Below are 13,768 nucleotides of genomic sequence, written 5' to 3' on the forward strand. Positions count from 1 at the left end.
ATAATATAATAATGAATTATAAAATAATAAAACATCAGTTACAATTAAATTTTATTTAATCATTCCTTTTGCAGTACAATTTAATAAGAAACGAGATCTTTTAGGCAAACCATTATTTACATTAGTGTGCTAGATTGTAGTTTTCCACGCAATTTAATCGCGTTGACACTACTGCTCTACGACAAGCAGCCATTATGTTACTCAGTTTAACTTTTAAACTCTCGTTCCTAAAAGAGTTCTCAAAATTGTCATTTTGTTAAGTACAAGATCATTGTAGCGGCAGGTATTAATTGTAGGTACACAAAGTTTATAAATAACTACGGATTTCACTAATTTAATGCGTGATCAAACTTTGCTATTCAATCTGCAAAATTCGACTGAAAACAAAATTGTTAAAAATAATAACAGATGAAAAATATTATTCAGTTCTACCCTTTCGAGGTGTATACAAAGTAAATCATTACTCTGGATAGTTAGGTCGAATTTTGCATAATTTAAAAATAAATACTTTCAATAAATGATCATCATTTCCGTCTTAAAAGTAATAATACAGCAAAAAAAACATACATTGGCATCGCGGAAGCTAAATCTGCAAAGTTTGTTAACAAAATATTTAATTTACCACAAACTAAAATAAAAAATAATGCCTAAAAAGATCGATTGGTTGCATATGTCGTCAACCTTACAAAAATAGTTACCTTATTATCTGTCGAACATTAAAGCTCATATTACTCATAACGAATCAATGCCGAAGTCTTAGCATTCATACTAGAATTAGAAAATTAAAATGCCGTCATTAAAATTGTCTACCCTTAAAAGTTTGATGTTTTAGTAGCATAGGAATAACCTTATAGGTATTAGAAAAATAATTAGATCATTAGATCGTATGCTGTAATTGTTCCAATTATAAACTCATGACTAAAAGTAAATGTGATTATATGACTATATTAACTATCTAACTTGGCAGCAAAATATAATGTGCCCGTCATCGCACTGAACATGTAGGAGTAGGAGCATTTGTTACTGGAACACCAACACAATTGGCGTCGCGTTGGGCAGGTTGGAGATCATAACGCGTGCGATGGCTGGCAGAACACAAAATCCACAGGCGAGACAAGCGAGATTGAAATAACCCACTAACTCCTCCCAAAATTAATGAAAGTTAAAATAACGGTAAGAAGCAAATAACCTATGAAAACTAAATTTAAAGTATATTTCAGATATTGTCATCACTATCAATTTACAATGTGTTTGGATCTACATACAAGTTAAATTAAGCGAACCTAAAATTATAAGTCGAAACTTGTAACTCGTAAAGCTGAGTACATAGTTGACATTTGGATCAAATTTGGTTATTGTTATTAAAAATTTAACTGTATGTTAAAGATTGAGGTACGCCATTGACAGTCTTTGATTTGAGGACCCCGTTTTCGTAAGACATCACCGTCTCGCGACCATTCTCTGTGACCCTGGAAATAAATAAACAACCACTATTAGGAAACTGTTTGCGTGGGAATACAATATACGCAATATGATGCGAAGTTTTCTATACGGTGAACAATTTCTAATTTAACATAAGGTCCGAAAAACGTAACTTGATTAAAAGGACATATCTTTTGTCTCTTTTATACTAAGCTGTATACCGTTAATGCGAAACAGATATGTCTGTCGTCTCTTTCGCACCACGCGATTTACTATATATTGGTCCTGCTGTCATTCTAATCCTGTTACGTTTGTTAGACCATAGAATGTTTTGTTAGATCCAAAAATTGGCGGAAGCATTCAAAATACCTGAGCGAAGACGCAATATTTGGTCTTGGGTTATATTAGTCACTTTTTGAACAAGTTTTTTTTTATTTATGTATTCAGAGACTTCGCAGCTCTAGATTTACAAATGTTATTTCTTAGATTCCACATGGGATAGACAAATGCTTTAATTATAGGTAACTATCCAATGGAACTGCATAACATTACAATAAAAGCTGCACAAAACAGCAGCTTAAAGCTGCTGTGAAATAGCTTAGAATAAGTTTGGTATAATAACTTTTTAGTTGTGATCTTTTTGCCGTTGACAATACGCGTGGTGGTGGTGGTGCTTTTCATATTGGCGCTGCCGGGGCCAGCCAGGGAACTGTTGAAAGTCGAGAAGGAGGTAAACGTGTTGCCGTTGGACGCGGCCGCCGCGTGCGCGAATATGTCGTCCATGTAGAACGGATGGGGGAACAGCGACGAGGCGAGCGACGTGCTCGGGTCGTAATGGCGCCGCCCGTGCCCGTGGCCGTGTCTGTGGTGGCCGTGGCCGTTGATTTCTGTCGATTACAAAGTTGTTCATTAGAATATAATATAAAAATAATAAAAAAAAATACCCCGAAAATGAAAAAAATTGCGTTCAGCATGTGGAATGATGCTCTTCTGATTTTGACATTTGGTACAGTGTAATAATAAACGTAGAAAAGCAATATTACTCCGTGTAGTTAACACAATGGACGCGTTATGGCCGAAACGTATTAGCACATACAGCAAGCGACGATGCACATGGTTATGCAGCCGCTAAGGCGATGTGTTGCTAATCTGTCACTACACAGTTCAGCATTATCCAACTTAGGACTTTACTAGACTTGAGGTCTTGTCCACTGCAATACAGATAACGGATTAATAATATAAGCTCACTAGCAAAGAGATCTCCGAAAGCGGAGCCGCCGAAGAATTCTCTGAAGACTTCTTCGGGATCTCGGAATGTGAACGGGAAACTAGTGTAGCCGAAGTCATAGTCTTCGTCGGCGGCGGACCTTCGACCTCGGCCGCTGTTTAGTCCCTCCTTGCCATACTGGTCATACACCCGCCGCTTTCTCTCTGTATTCAAACAAACAACATTTTACAACGTCTGAATAATATTTTACACTTAATTCACACGTGGTCACATGCCACTCCTCAGCACCCCAAACTTGTTTAAAGCATTTTTTATCGTTTATGTTTGGTGTCACTGATTGAGTGATATCATGTTCAAGGGTGGTCGAAAACAAAAAATGAGATTGTTAAAAACATTTTTAAAAATTACAACATAGTCATTTTTGAAACAAATCACACCATGCTGATCAAAATACAAAGGACCTATCGTCAGGTAACATTGAGGTGAATCCATTCAAAACGTATCAACTGTAAATACTATTCGTGGAAATTCGCTTACGGAATTTTACTCATGGAAAAATTAGTACAAGCGAAAGCCGTTTATCTAAGTTTTCAAGCAAATTGTTACATAATTAATAAGCTTACTTAACACTACTCATACCGCAAATTAAATGCCTCTTTCATTTATTAATTCATTATTATTATCAGATAGGTAATGTTAAGAAATCTGTAAATACGCGTATCTATCTTTAATTACCCTTTTTTTAAAATAAGTGCTACTTGAAACTTTTTTACGTTTTTTCTTTCTAATCCTCAATATTTGGAAAAATAGTTAGTGATTTATACTTTATTTAATGAGGCTGAGTAAGTGAGCAATAAGGTACCTAGTTGGTGAATAGAACATAGGTAAATTATAGTAAAATATAATTGTGGTTTTGAATATTAGACACATATTCAAAAGAATAACAGGACGTTACGTTTAGGAACGTAGTATGCCGTGAAGCATTACATCAACGCGATATTTTAAATATCCACACACGGGCCTTTAAAGTGATTCATCTTCTATAGTTTGAAAAACCAAGTAACTGTTTATGTTGAACTTTCCGTTGTCACTCGCCAGATCGTTGAGTCAGAAATTATCAAATTGATGATGCATAATACTTATAATACGTATAGGTAAGTACGTAGTTATTATACCAAGATAGCCTACACTCCGCGTGCCGCCAGCCAAGATGTAATTACGTCACCCGCCGGCAACGTCACATAGATATTCATTTCCTATTAGAACTCTCAACGAAATAACTAAAGCACTCAACTTGTCACTTTGTAAATCTTATTAAACTTCCACACAAAACTCATATTGTTAGTGTAATACGATTAATACAAATATCCCTTGAATATTTTCATAAGAAAGTTAAATATTGTTATATTTCTTCACGTAAATTAAATTATGTATGTATTATTGGTGGCATTAATAATTAATTTAGATGTTAAAATCTTATGATAATATTCTCGATTTTAAATCTGTCCTACAGGAATTGGACAACTACCAAAAAAGCGGTGGAATGGCGTCTCTCCAAAAAACCCCTTGAAGCTAAAGTGTCGGTGCCCATTGACTCCATTCTTGCTTTGATATCTGTGACTGTGATGACTGGAGCCCCGTGCGTCATATACTTTCCGCTTGGTTTCTACCCAACAACAAAATAACATTATACTTTTCTTCTGTAACTCCACACATGGAAGCTGGAAGACTATTTTATAAAAACAAGAAGAACAAGAAGTGTTTAAAAATATTATACATAAGTAGTTATTTAATTTTATACATACCATCTGAAAGGACCTCATAAGCTTCAGAGATTTCTTTGAACTTTCTGTTGGCTTCATCTGCATTATCAGGATTCTTGTCAGGATGCCATTTTAGAGCTAATTTTCTATATCTGTAAATGTAACAAAATTAAAGATTAAAATTACACCCAAAAAAGATGCCTAGCAGAGGGATGTGTGTGGGCTACTTTATGTATTATTATACTTGGGATAAATTAGCAAATAGGTAACATAGAAATACTTTTCAAGGGTAAGTCAACCATTTGTTTCAATTTTAATTTACCCATTTTTAACGGAACTGGTTGAAAGTGTAAGACTATGGAAACTGTATTTATAAAAAAGATACTTACGCTTTTTTAATTTCTGTTTCGGACGCGGTCCGACTAACGCCTAATACCCTGTAGTAGTCCACCATCGCTGGCCACCCTCAAGGGGCAAGAAGATCTGAAACAATGAATATAACATATTAGCAATTGAAGATGACACAAAAAGCCATTAATATTGAATATGATACTGGTATGAAATTATGGTACCGATTTCTTATTGCTCTGTAAAAAGGTAGTATAACCTTAACCGCTTGTATACCTTAATCATTTTCAAGCCCTGGTATATCCTATTATCAAAAAGTTTGATGACCAAATTCGAGATGTCCTTTGAAAACGATAATACGAACTACTCTGAACTGATTGATGAATGTGGAGGAAGCAAGAGAAGTGTGTCAGGATCAAATGGAATTCCATAGTCTCTGCTTACCCCGGTGGAAAATAGGCGTGAGTTTACGTATGTATGTAAAAAGTTTGATAACACTTGGAACAAAAACAAGCTAGCTTTGTTGTCAATAGGTCAGCAAATCGTTTAAGGGGTGCAATGTACAGTAGTAGTAGTTAAACAGCATCTTTGAAAAAAAAGACACCTACTAAAGACAGGAATGCTTGGGAATAACCATCTGGAGTCCTATGTCAGACAGGAATTATATTATAACATATTTCAAGAATGTATAGGGCCAGTATGAGGTTTCTTTCTTACAGTTACTATTCTTCAGCTATACAGATTGAAACTGAAATATTTATATAAAAAGTGATTATTCAAAGTGTAACTATTAATAAAAAATAAAAAAAATTGAGTTAAGTACCTGGAAAAAATTGCCTTTAGTAAAATCTATATGTTTTACTGTAGTTTTGTGTTGTGTGCAATAAAATGTGAATATTATATTGTATATCAATTTTGTTACTGAAAATGAGTCCAGCTAATATCTATAAGCTTGTACAGTCTTTGTTCATCTTGGTAGGAGAGGATATCTAAAAATCCTTTTTCTTGAATTTGGAACTACAATTAAATGAGTTAGGTCACTCCCTCTAATATAACAAAGTATCATTTTCTAATGTACTTTGAATTTAATGATTATTATTCGTACACTGAAAAAATATTCAGAAATAGTTTCAGTAAAAAATGTAACAATTTCAGTATAAAAGTAATGTAACATAATTATTATGAAATTTGTAACTAATATATGTAGCAGACATAGTATATGTAGTTGACAGCCTCCGTGGTCTAGTGGTTAGAGCATTATGCTCACGATCTGGAGGTCCGGGTTCGATTCCCGATGGGGACATTGTCGAAATCATTTTGTGAGACTATCCTTTGTTTGGTAAGGACTTTTCAGGTTTGAATCACCTGATTTTCCGAAAAAGTAAGATGATTCCGTGCTTCGGAGGGCACGTTAAGCCGTTGGTCCCGGCTATTAGCCGTAAAAACACCTCCACCAACCTGCAATGGAGCAGCATGGTGGAGTATGCTCCATACCCCCTCCAGTTGATTGAGGGGAGGCCTGTGCCCGGCAGTGGGACGTATATATGCGCAGTTTATGTTATGCTATATGTAGCAAGCTCATAACCATTCTACCTATTCTAGGTTTTATTTTTTTACCAAGTCGTCGGACATATAATGGCCATATAAATATAAACCCAATGGTATATACAAAGCCAGCAAAAATTTGCATGAGGGTTATGTTTATATTATACATATATTTGTGACCACAAACTTAGGAGAAGAAAAATCTCTATAGGTATTAAACTACACTACTTCATGTTGTAGACTTCACTGAAATCTAACCCTAAATTACTTTTGTAAGGAATACCACATTCAAAAGCCTCTCATGTTATTTTACTCTACTACTAAGGTAGACTGTAATTAATTCTAATTATACAATAGTGCTGATTCCTGTACACACCATCTAATTTTATTTTAAGTAATACCTGTCATTTTATTATCCGCTGAAAAAGAAGGGGATGGGTAATCAACAGACATCAGAAGTTAACATAACAATGGGATTATTACCTAACATACACTGTGTGTAGCCATTATCCAGAATGGCATAGTCTTCAAAAATATTTTTCCCTGTATTGAAATTACACCTGTCCCCAAGAAATTTACCCATGGTAGATTTACCATGGTAAAAACGGGCAGAAAGGGTATAATTAAAGGTTTTTATAGTAAATTCTAGGGAAGTAAAACATACAATGCCTGATAATGCTGGTTCGAACGCTACAAACAAAACTATTGAATCAGGGCATGGCAGCTCCATGTGGTAAGAAGGGTAGAAGACCCACAAAGGATTGTAAAATGTACGTACGTTGAATGTTGTGTCTTTCAAGATGTAGCGAAATTATAAACAGCAGTTCTGGATCTTATAAATTAAATTTTGTTAGTTTTTATGGCCTCCGGTGCAAGAGACGCAAACTGTGTGGACACTGTCAAAATAACAAACACCATTTTGCTTTTTACTTTTTCTGTTTTCATTGTGTGACAGACAGATAAGAGAATTCTTGCTTGACATTTGAATTTGACATATTGTGACGGAAAAACGAATGAATGACTGAATGGTTCCGAAACTTATTCTATAAAGTTATTAGACACCCAAGGAAAAAAAAATACTATTTATTTTGAAAGTTTAATTTACCAGAACACTAGTCAAAAATAAAGAAACTCTTGCAAGCAACCAAGTAAAGACATACTTTGAAAACTTAAATTTTATCCCATTTCATCTAAAAGTAGGTACATTTACTTAATCAATATTTCAAAAATATTAACTTGTAATTGAAAACTGACTGACTTTTTTTATTATTTCATTTTAAATAGCAACATTTTGCAAAATCTACTAAATAAAAAAAAATATAATATATATATTTCGAAACGAACGAAAGAGTAGTTTTTATTTCCGGAATTCAACTTTCTTTTTTGCGATTTTATAAAAATAAATAAATACCAGTAACTTCATTTTTTTTTTTTTTTTTGTTTTGGTTTTCCCCGAAGGGTAAGGCAAAGGGAACTATGCCCATACAGCCATGTCTGACGTATTTTTTTTCTTGATGATTAATGAAATGATGAAAGGTGATGATGATGAAACCTAAGCCCCCACCCTCGGAGTAGACTCCTACTCCGAACCCCAAACGAATTAACTCAAAAGTCCGCATAAACTTTTGAGTTATGAAGCGGCTTCCCAGCACGAAGCGAAAATAGGCAGATACACTTTGTTTATTGAATACTCCAATATAATAACACTCGCGAATGTCTTCCGACTAACTTAATGCGATCATTAACCACAAAACACCACTTCGTATTAATTATTTAGATTACTCAATGAAGAAAGCAACTGTCCCGTTCCCGTTTCCCGCCGAAAAAACCCAGTAACTTCAGTTGGCTTAGAAAACCCTTACGAAAATCATGTCTTAAATTAAAAGTTGTATGGTATATCAGATTTAGATTTTTGCTTAATTCCTACATAATCCGCATAGGTAGGTAGGTATTTAGCCAAAAATATGAATAGCTTTTAGTTTTGTGAAATGTGCTACAAATATTAAATTTGATTGGATTCGGAAGGTAAGAATGTTATTTTATGTTTTGAGACCGTAATTTTCAGTAATTAAGCAGGTACCTAGCTACATCTGACGTTTTTCTATTCTTCTATTGTCTTTAACACCACTTGACTGAAGATTTAAATCTAATGTACCTAGGTACCTACCTATCAGTTTAGAAATTGGGCTCGGTTTCATAAGTAATGTGTAAATGATCGAAGTGTGCAATCATTATTCTAATATTAGGTAGGTATGTATATTTAAGTTTTGCAGCAATGTAATATAAGTAGTGTAATATATTAACACTTATTTAATTATGTAGATTAGTATCGTAGGTATAATATACATAGTCTCCTAAAAGGTACAAAAAGTGAACAGAAGATTTCGAAGGTCACTATCATTCGACTCGTTTCATAAAGAATAGCATTGTTTATCCCCTTAAATTCTATAAGTTTAATAACATGGTTTATAAGGCAAATTGTAAAATACTCATAATACCTATCATTTTATTATGATTTACGTACGTAAGATGTGCGTACCTATATTTTGTTGTTTGGCTATGAGTCTTGCAATCAAATTGTATTATCTGCCTATACAAATCCTAGTTATCGGTCTGTAAGTAGGTATCTTGCTTACACCTACACACATACTCGGTAGTATGACTACACATTGAAATGCTAATATGACACGACATATTGCTTACATGCAACTACATTGCCTACAAAACACCTGTTTCGTAATAAAAAAAAGACCTACCGTTTACTTTTTCCCACAACCCAATTCCTATAATGCAATAGGTAGGATACGAACCTTAAAATAACATTGGCTCTTCCGGTGAATAAAGTAGGTGCCAACCACGAAACCAAAACGATGTCTTTCCACTTCACTGACGGTCTACAAATTTCACCCTTATGATCACAACAAGTCCTTTTTGAGTATCACAGAGATGCCACTATCACGTTAAGTATGTTCAATACACATGCACGAAACGGATGACTGATCTTGTTCAATGACACTTGTGTTCGATCTTTACCTTTCTTAATAATAACACTGGACCAAATCACTCCATTGTTTAACGATCCCGTCAGCAAGTGGAAGATTCTCGCACGTAAAATCAATAAAACATGCGTTCGAATCTAGAATGTGTGGGGCCACGATAAAACAAAGCGTAGGTAGTGGCAACGTTTTGGTAACCGCACCTTTATCAAACGTTCCGAATGCGCGTTTTCCATCGACTGACATAGTAACGCGTTTTGACAAAACAGGCCGCTAGGGGGCGACACATGGAAGAGCGCGCCGACGCGCGGGCGGGAGGAATCTAGCAGAGGGGCAGAGAGCTATGAATCGGACATGGCAAGTCGTAACGGCCGGAGATAGATATATGATGCTGCTAGACACGACAACTGAACAGGCGATCTGATTCGGACCTTTGTCACGTTCCACAATCTATTCAGTTGGTTATAACATCATATAATTATCAAACGTTAATCGTAAACGCTGATATTATGTCTTTTCAAAATGCTATAGCACTTAATAACATTACCCTGTCTTGCTTGCCTCAGCCGGATAACACATTGCATCCTGAAGGTAGCAGAAAAACCCGATTATTGTGCTGTAGGTAATGCCTGTAATCCGGCAAGGAGAAAGAAAACTCACCATAAGGTAAGAGTACCTAACCCAATATATTGGCCGCAGGTTACCTGTGACTTGTCCAATGGTCTAACCCTGACATCTGGCAGGTCCGTACAATATCGTAGAGCCCCAGTCCCACAGAACCCAGCTCCGCAGTGCACCGTTCCTGTAGATTTAGCCAGCTAAGAGGAGACGGTGGCACAGGCACATCTCCTTAACAAGCGAAGTAAATTGTCCCTTAGGAATAAGGTGAAAATCTACACGACTTGCATCCGTCCGATCATGACCTATGCAGGGGTAGTTTTCGCTCACGCGAGCCCCTCTCAAATTCACCGTCTACAGGTAATACAAAATCGTTTCATGCGGAAAGCCACGGGAGCTCCGTGGTTCCTTCGCAATGAAAATCTGCACATTGACCTAGGTCTGCCAACCATTGCCCAATGGCTCAAATTAGCTTCCAAACGTTTTTTCGATTCTGCTCCGCACCACCCAAATCCCCTGGTAGTTGCGGCTTCCGAATACATCCCGCTTAGGGACGGTACTGAAAAGTATCGGCGTCCGAAGGACGTAATATACGATCCCGACGACCCGATTACCCTAGCCATAGAGGCAGCCAATCAGCTCGCGACACCAAACACTTCAGGACCCCGATACCGACCCCGCCGGCGTGGTCGACGATTTCCCTCATTCAGCGCTTATCGCTATCGACCCACTAGGGTCGATTAATTCTTTCAAACATTTTTCCTCTCAGACGACGCCCTGAGCCGAGGTTCGCGCCCAACTGGGCACCCTCAGGCCTGTTGTCTTAAACGTTGTACCGGGTGAGAGCCTTCAGCGCTCCCCATTTGTCCGGCCAAGTAGTTAATGCCATCTGCGGCAAATCTACAATAAGTCACGTCAAAAAAAAAAAAAAAAGGCACAGGCACAGTTTTGGACTGCTCAGTGTTATAATTTTAATATCGAAATATTTAACATAAATATATAAATCATCACTTGGGGTAGTTGTGGTGCGTATGAAAGTGCGAACAAATATGGAAATAACAGAATTCCCTACAGAAATATGATAGTGAATCTAATTTAAATAATGAACGTAACTGTCCTATCGTTTCATTTGCAATAAATTAGTAGTTAAATCAAGTCTAACAGAGAATATCTTTATGCACCTAAATGTGGGTTACGGATACATATTTGCAATTCGCATAAATATTTGAATAATGTAATCAGCAATTACTGGAAATTAAATGACCTATTTTTGGTGATAATTTCTCACTAAAGATCTCTTGTTCGTAGCTACTGTTCATATGCGTCGTATAATAATAGTTATAGTTCATCTATTGAACACTTATTCAGACAATATACCTACCTAAATATAAATTAATGTGTTTATATTGTTTATCGAATAGCATCAATCGACCTTCGTAGACCAGTAAGCAATGTCAAATACACTTCTCATCAAAAAAATCGAAACACCTTGCAAGTTTACGTTTTGTCAGGATTATCAGAAAAATGTGTACATTTAGGAATAAATGTTAAATGTCGTTTAATAGTGAGTAATATGAGCTTATCAAATCTTAATGTTAATGTTCTAAATTTAAATGATTTTTTCATAGGTTTCGTATTTTGTTAAATGAGTCATTTTTATTCCGTATGGAGTATAAAGGAAATGGATAAAACAACACACGTAAATGAAAAAAAAAGCTAAAAAACGTTTATTTAATAACTTGTATTCCCTCCCCGAGCTCTAATTACTGCTTCCATACGGTTCTTCATCGATCGGATGAGAGTCACGATCACATGCTGTGGTATATTGTCCCATTCCTCTTGGATTGCATTTGCAGCTGGCTAAGTGTTTCTGGGGCAGGATCTCTTGCTCGAATTCGTCTCTTTAATTCATCCCACAGATGTTCAATGGGATTCATGTCCGGGCTTCTTGCTGGCCATTCCATAATAGAGATATCGACTTCGTTAAGATAATCTCGTACGACGCCCGCGGTGTGAGCCCTAGCATTGTCGTGCATGAATATGAAGCCGTTGCCAATAAAATGTGCATAGGGCATCACATGAGGCTCGAGACACTCTTCGATGTACCGATGACAGTTTAGTGCAGGCAGACGTGGCCCAGACACGAAAGCAAGCTCTGTCTTACCGTCGGCGCTGATTCCACCCCAAACCGTCCACGAACCGCCACCATAGCTGACCTTTTCTTCAATGCAGCATTGTGCATAGCGTTCTCCGTCTCTTCTGTAGACCTTGTTCCTTCCGTCGTTACCATACAGCATAATTTTACACTCATCAGAAAAGAGAACTTTGCTCCACTGTAGGTATGACCAATTTAGGTGCTCACGTGCAAAGTTAAGGCGCGCTCTTCGATGGTCTGCAGTTAATTTCGGCCCATTTGCTGGCTTATGCGGTACCAGTCCACGATCCTTCAACCTTCTTCTAATTGTAGAGTCACTTACAGCCACCCTTCGTACAACACGAAGCCGCTGCTGCAGTTGAAAAGCGTTAAGGCGTCGATTTCTTAAAGAAGTTGTTACAATAAATCGATCATCTCGCTCAAAGTGACCCGATTCCTGCCAGATCCTGAACGGCGCGTGAACAAACCAGTCTCCCGATAACGTTTATAGACTCTATGAACAGATGACAGGCTTAGATGCAGTCTTGCAGCCACAACACGCTGACTAAGGCCAGAATCCAGCAATGCCACAACTTGGGCGGCTTCTGTGGGCGAAGTATCCATACGTTTTAGAAAAAAAACCTTTTTTCAGACGTCCCAAAGTCACAGTATTGAAATAAAAAACAAAAAGTTTAAGGATAGGCGCCAATTTTTAGTTTTTAAACGCTAAATGTACTCCAACCCTAAACACACATTTGTCTCAAAACAGTGATTCATTTCGTTTATAAGATAAACAAATGAAATTCTAATTTTGAATTTAGAATTTTCGCTTATTACTGTAATGGCCAAACTGCCAGCTATACATTTATGTATTTTTTTTCATCGTATGAATTCTTTTTTGTGTTAAATTCGGACAGAAACAATGAAAACGGAAGTGTTTCGATTTTTTTGATGAGAAGTGTATGTATAGTCAATTATAACTTATAATAGGTATATAACTGACGTAGTAACTCTTACCGTTGTTAAGAGTTAAAAAATGAACTCGGTTAATAAATCAAAATCATGATTATTCATTATTTAAAATTCTATATATACCACAAACAGCCTATATACGTCCAACTGCTGGGTACAGGCCTCCCCTCAACTCAATCAACCGGAGGGGGTATAGAGCATACTCCACTACGCTGTTCCACTGCGGGTTGACTGCGAGGTGTTTTAGCTAAAAACCGGGACCAACGGCTTAACGTGCCTCATCATCTTACTTTTTAGGACAATCACGTGATTCAAACCTGCAATGTCCCAAACAAAGGACAGTCTCACAAAGTGATTTCGATAATGTCCCCCATCGGAAATCGAACCCGGACCGTGAGCCCAACACTCTTAACCACTAGACCACGAAGGCTGTTACCTATTTAAAGTGAAGTGCTATGTTTTGCTTTAAATAGTTACTACAAAACACGGTCCATTCAGTGCGCACATGGGCTAGACCGATGGCTTTGAATGTCACTTCGATAAGTATAACCCATGTAATGAAATGACACTTCATTACGGTCAAAAAACGTGGACTTCCCCTTGACCCCTAAAACGAAAATGTATTAGAAACACGTCCTTTACAACTAAATTACCATTCCTTCAAACTTTTTTGTTTCTATCTGAAATCTAAGAGTAAGCAGACAAGAACTAATGGTTTAATAATTTTGGTCCGCATTAGTGA

General features: G+C 36.7%; 1 protein-coding gene across 3 annotated transcripts; it reads right to left on the reverse strand.

The window, feature by feature from the left end:
* Nucleotides 1–38: 38 nt before the first annotated feature.
* LOC126367710 (dnaJ homolog subfamily B member 6) lies at nt 39–9,569 on the reverse strand. 3 transcript variants are annotated; one of them, XM_050011377.1, is made up of 7 exons: nt 9,117–9,569; nt 4,803–4,896; nt 4,456–4,565; nt 4,179–4,316; nt 2,671–2,853; nt 2,045–2,309; nt 39–1,469 (listed from the first exon to the last, which is right to left on the reverse strand). In XM_050011377.1, the coding sequence occupies exons 2-7, from the start codon at nt 4,865–4,867 to the stop codon at nt 1,370–1,372; spliced, it is 861 nt and encodes a 286-aa protein (XP_049867334.1). In that variant the 5' UTR covers nt 4,868–4,896; nt 9,117–9,569; the 3' UTR covers nt 39–1,369. The 3 variants fall into 3 exon arrangements, with proteins under 3 accessions (XP_049867334.1, XP_049867335.1, XP_049867336.1); XM_050011378.1 differs by lacking the exon at nt 9,117–9,569 and adding an exon at nt 7,085–7,234; XM_050011379.1 differs by lacking the exon at nt 4,179–4,316 and having other exon boundaries at nt 9,117–9,566.
* Nucleotides 9,570–13,768: the final 4,199 nt, after the last annotated feature.

Source organism: Pectinophora gossypiella, chromosome 6 (genome assembly GCF_024362695.1).
Source record: "Pectinophora gossypiella chromosome 6, ilPecGoss1.1, whole genome shotgun sequence".
Lineage (NCBI taxonomy): Eukaryota > Metazoa > Arthropoda > Insecta > Lepidoptera > Gelechiidae > Pectinophora > Pectinophora gossypiella.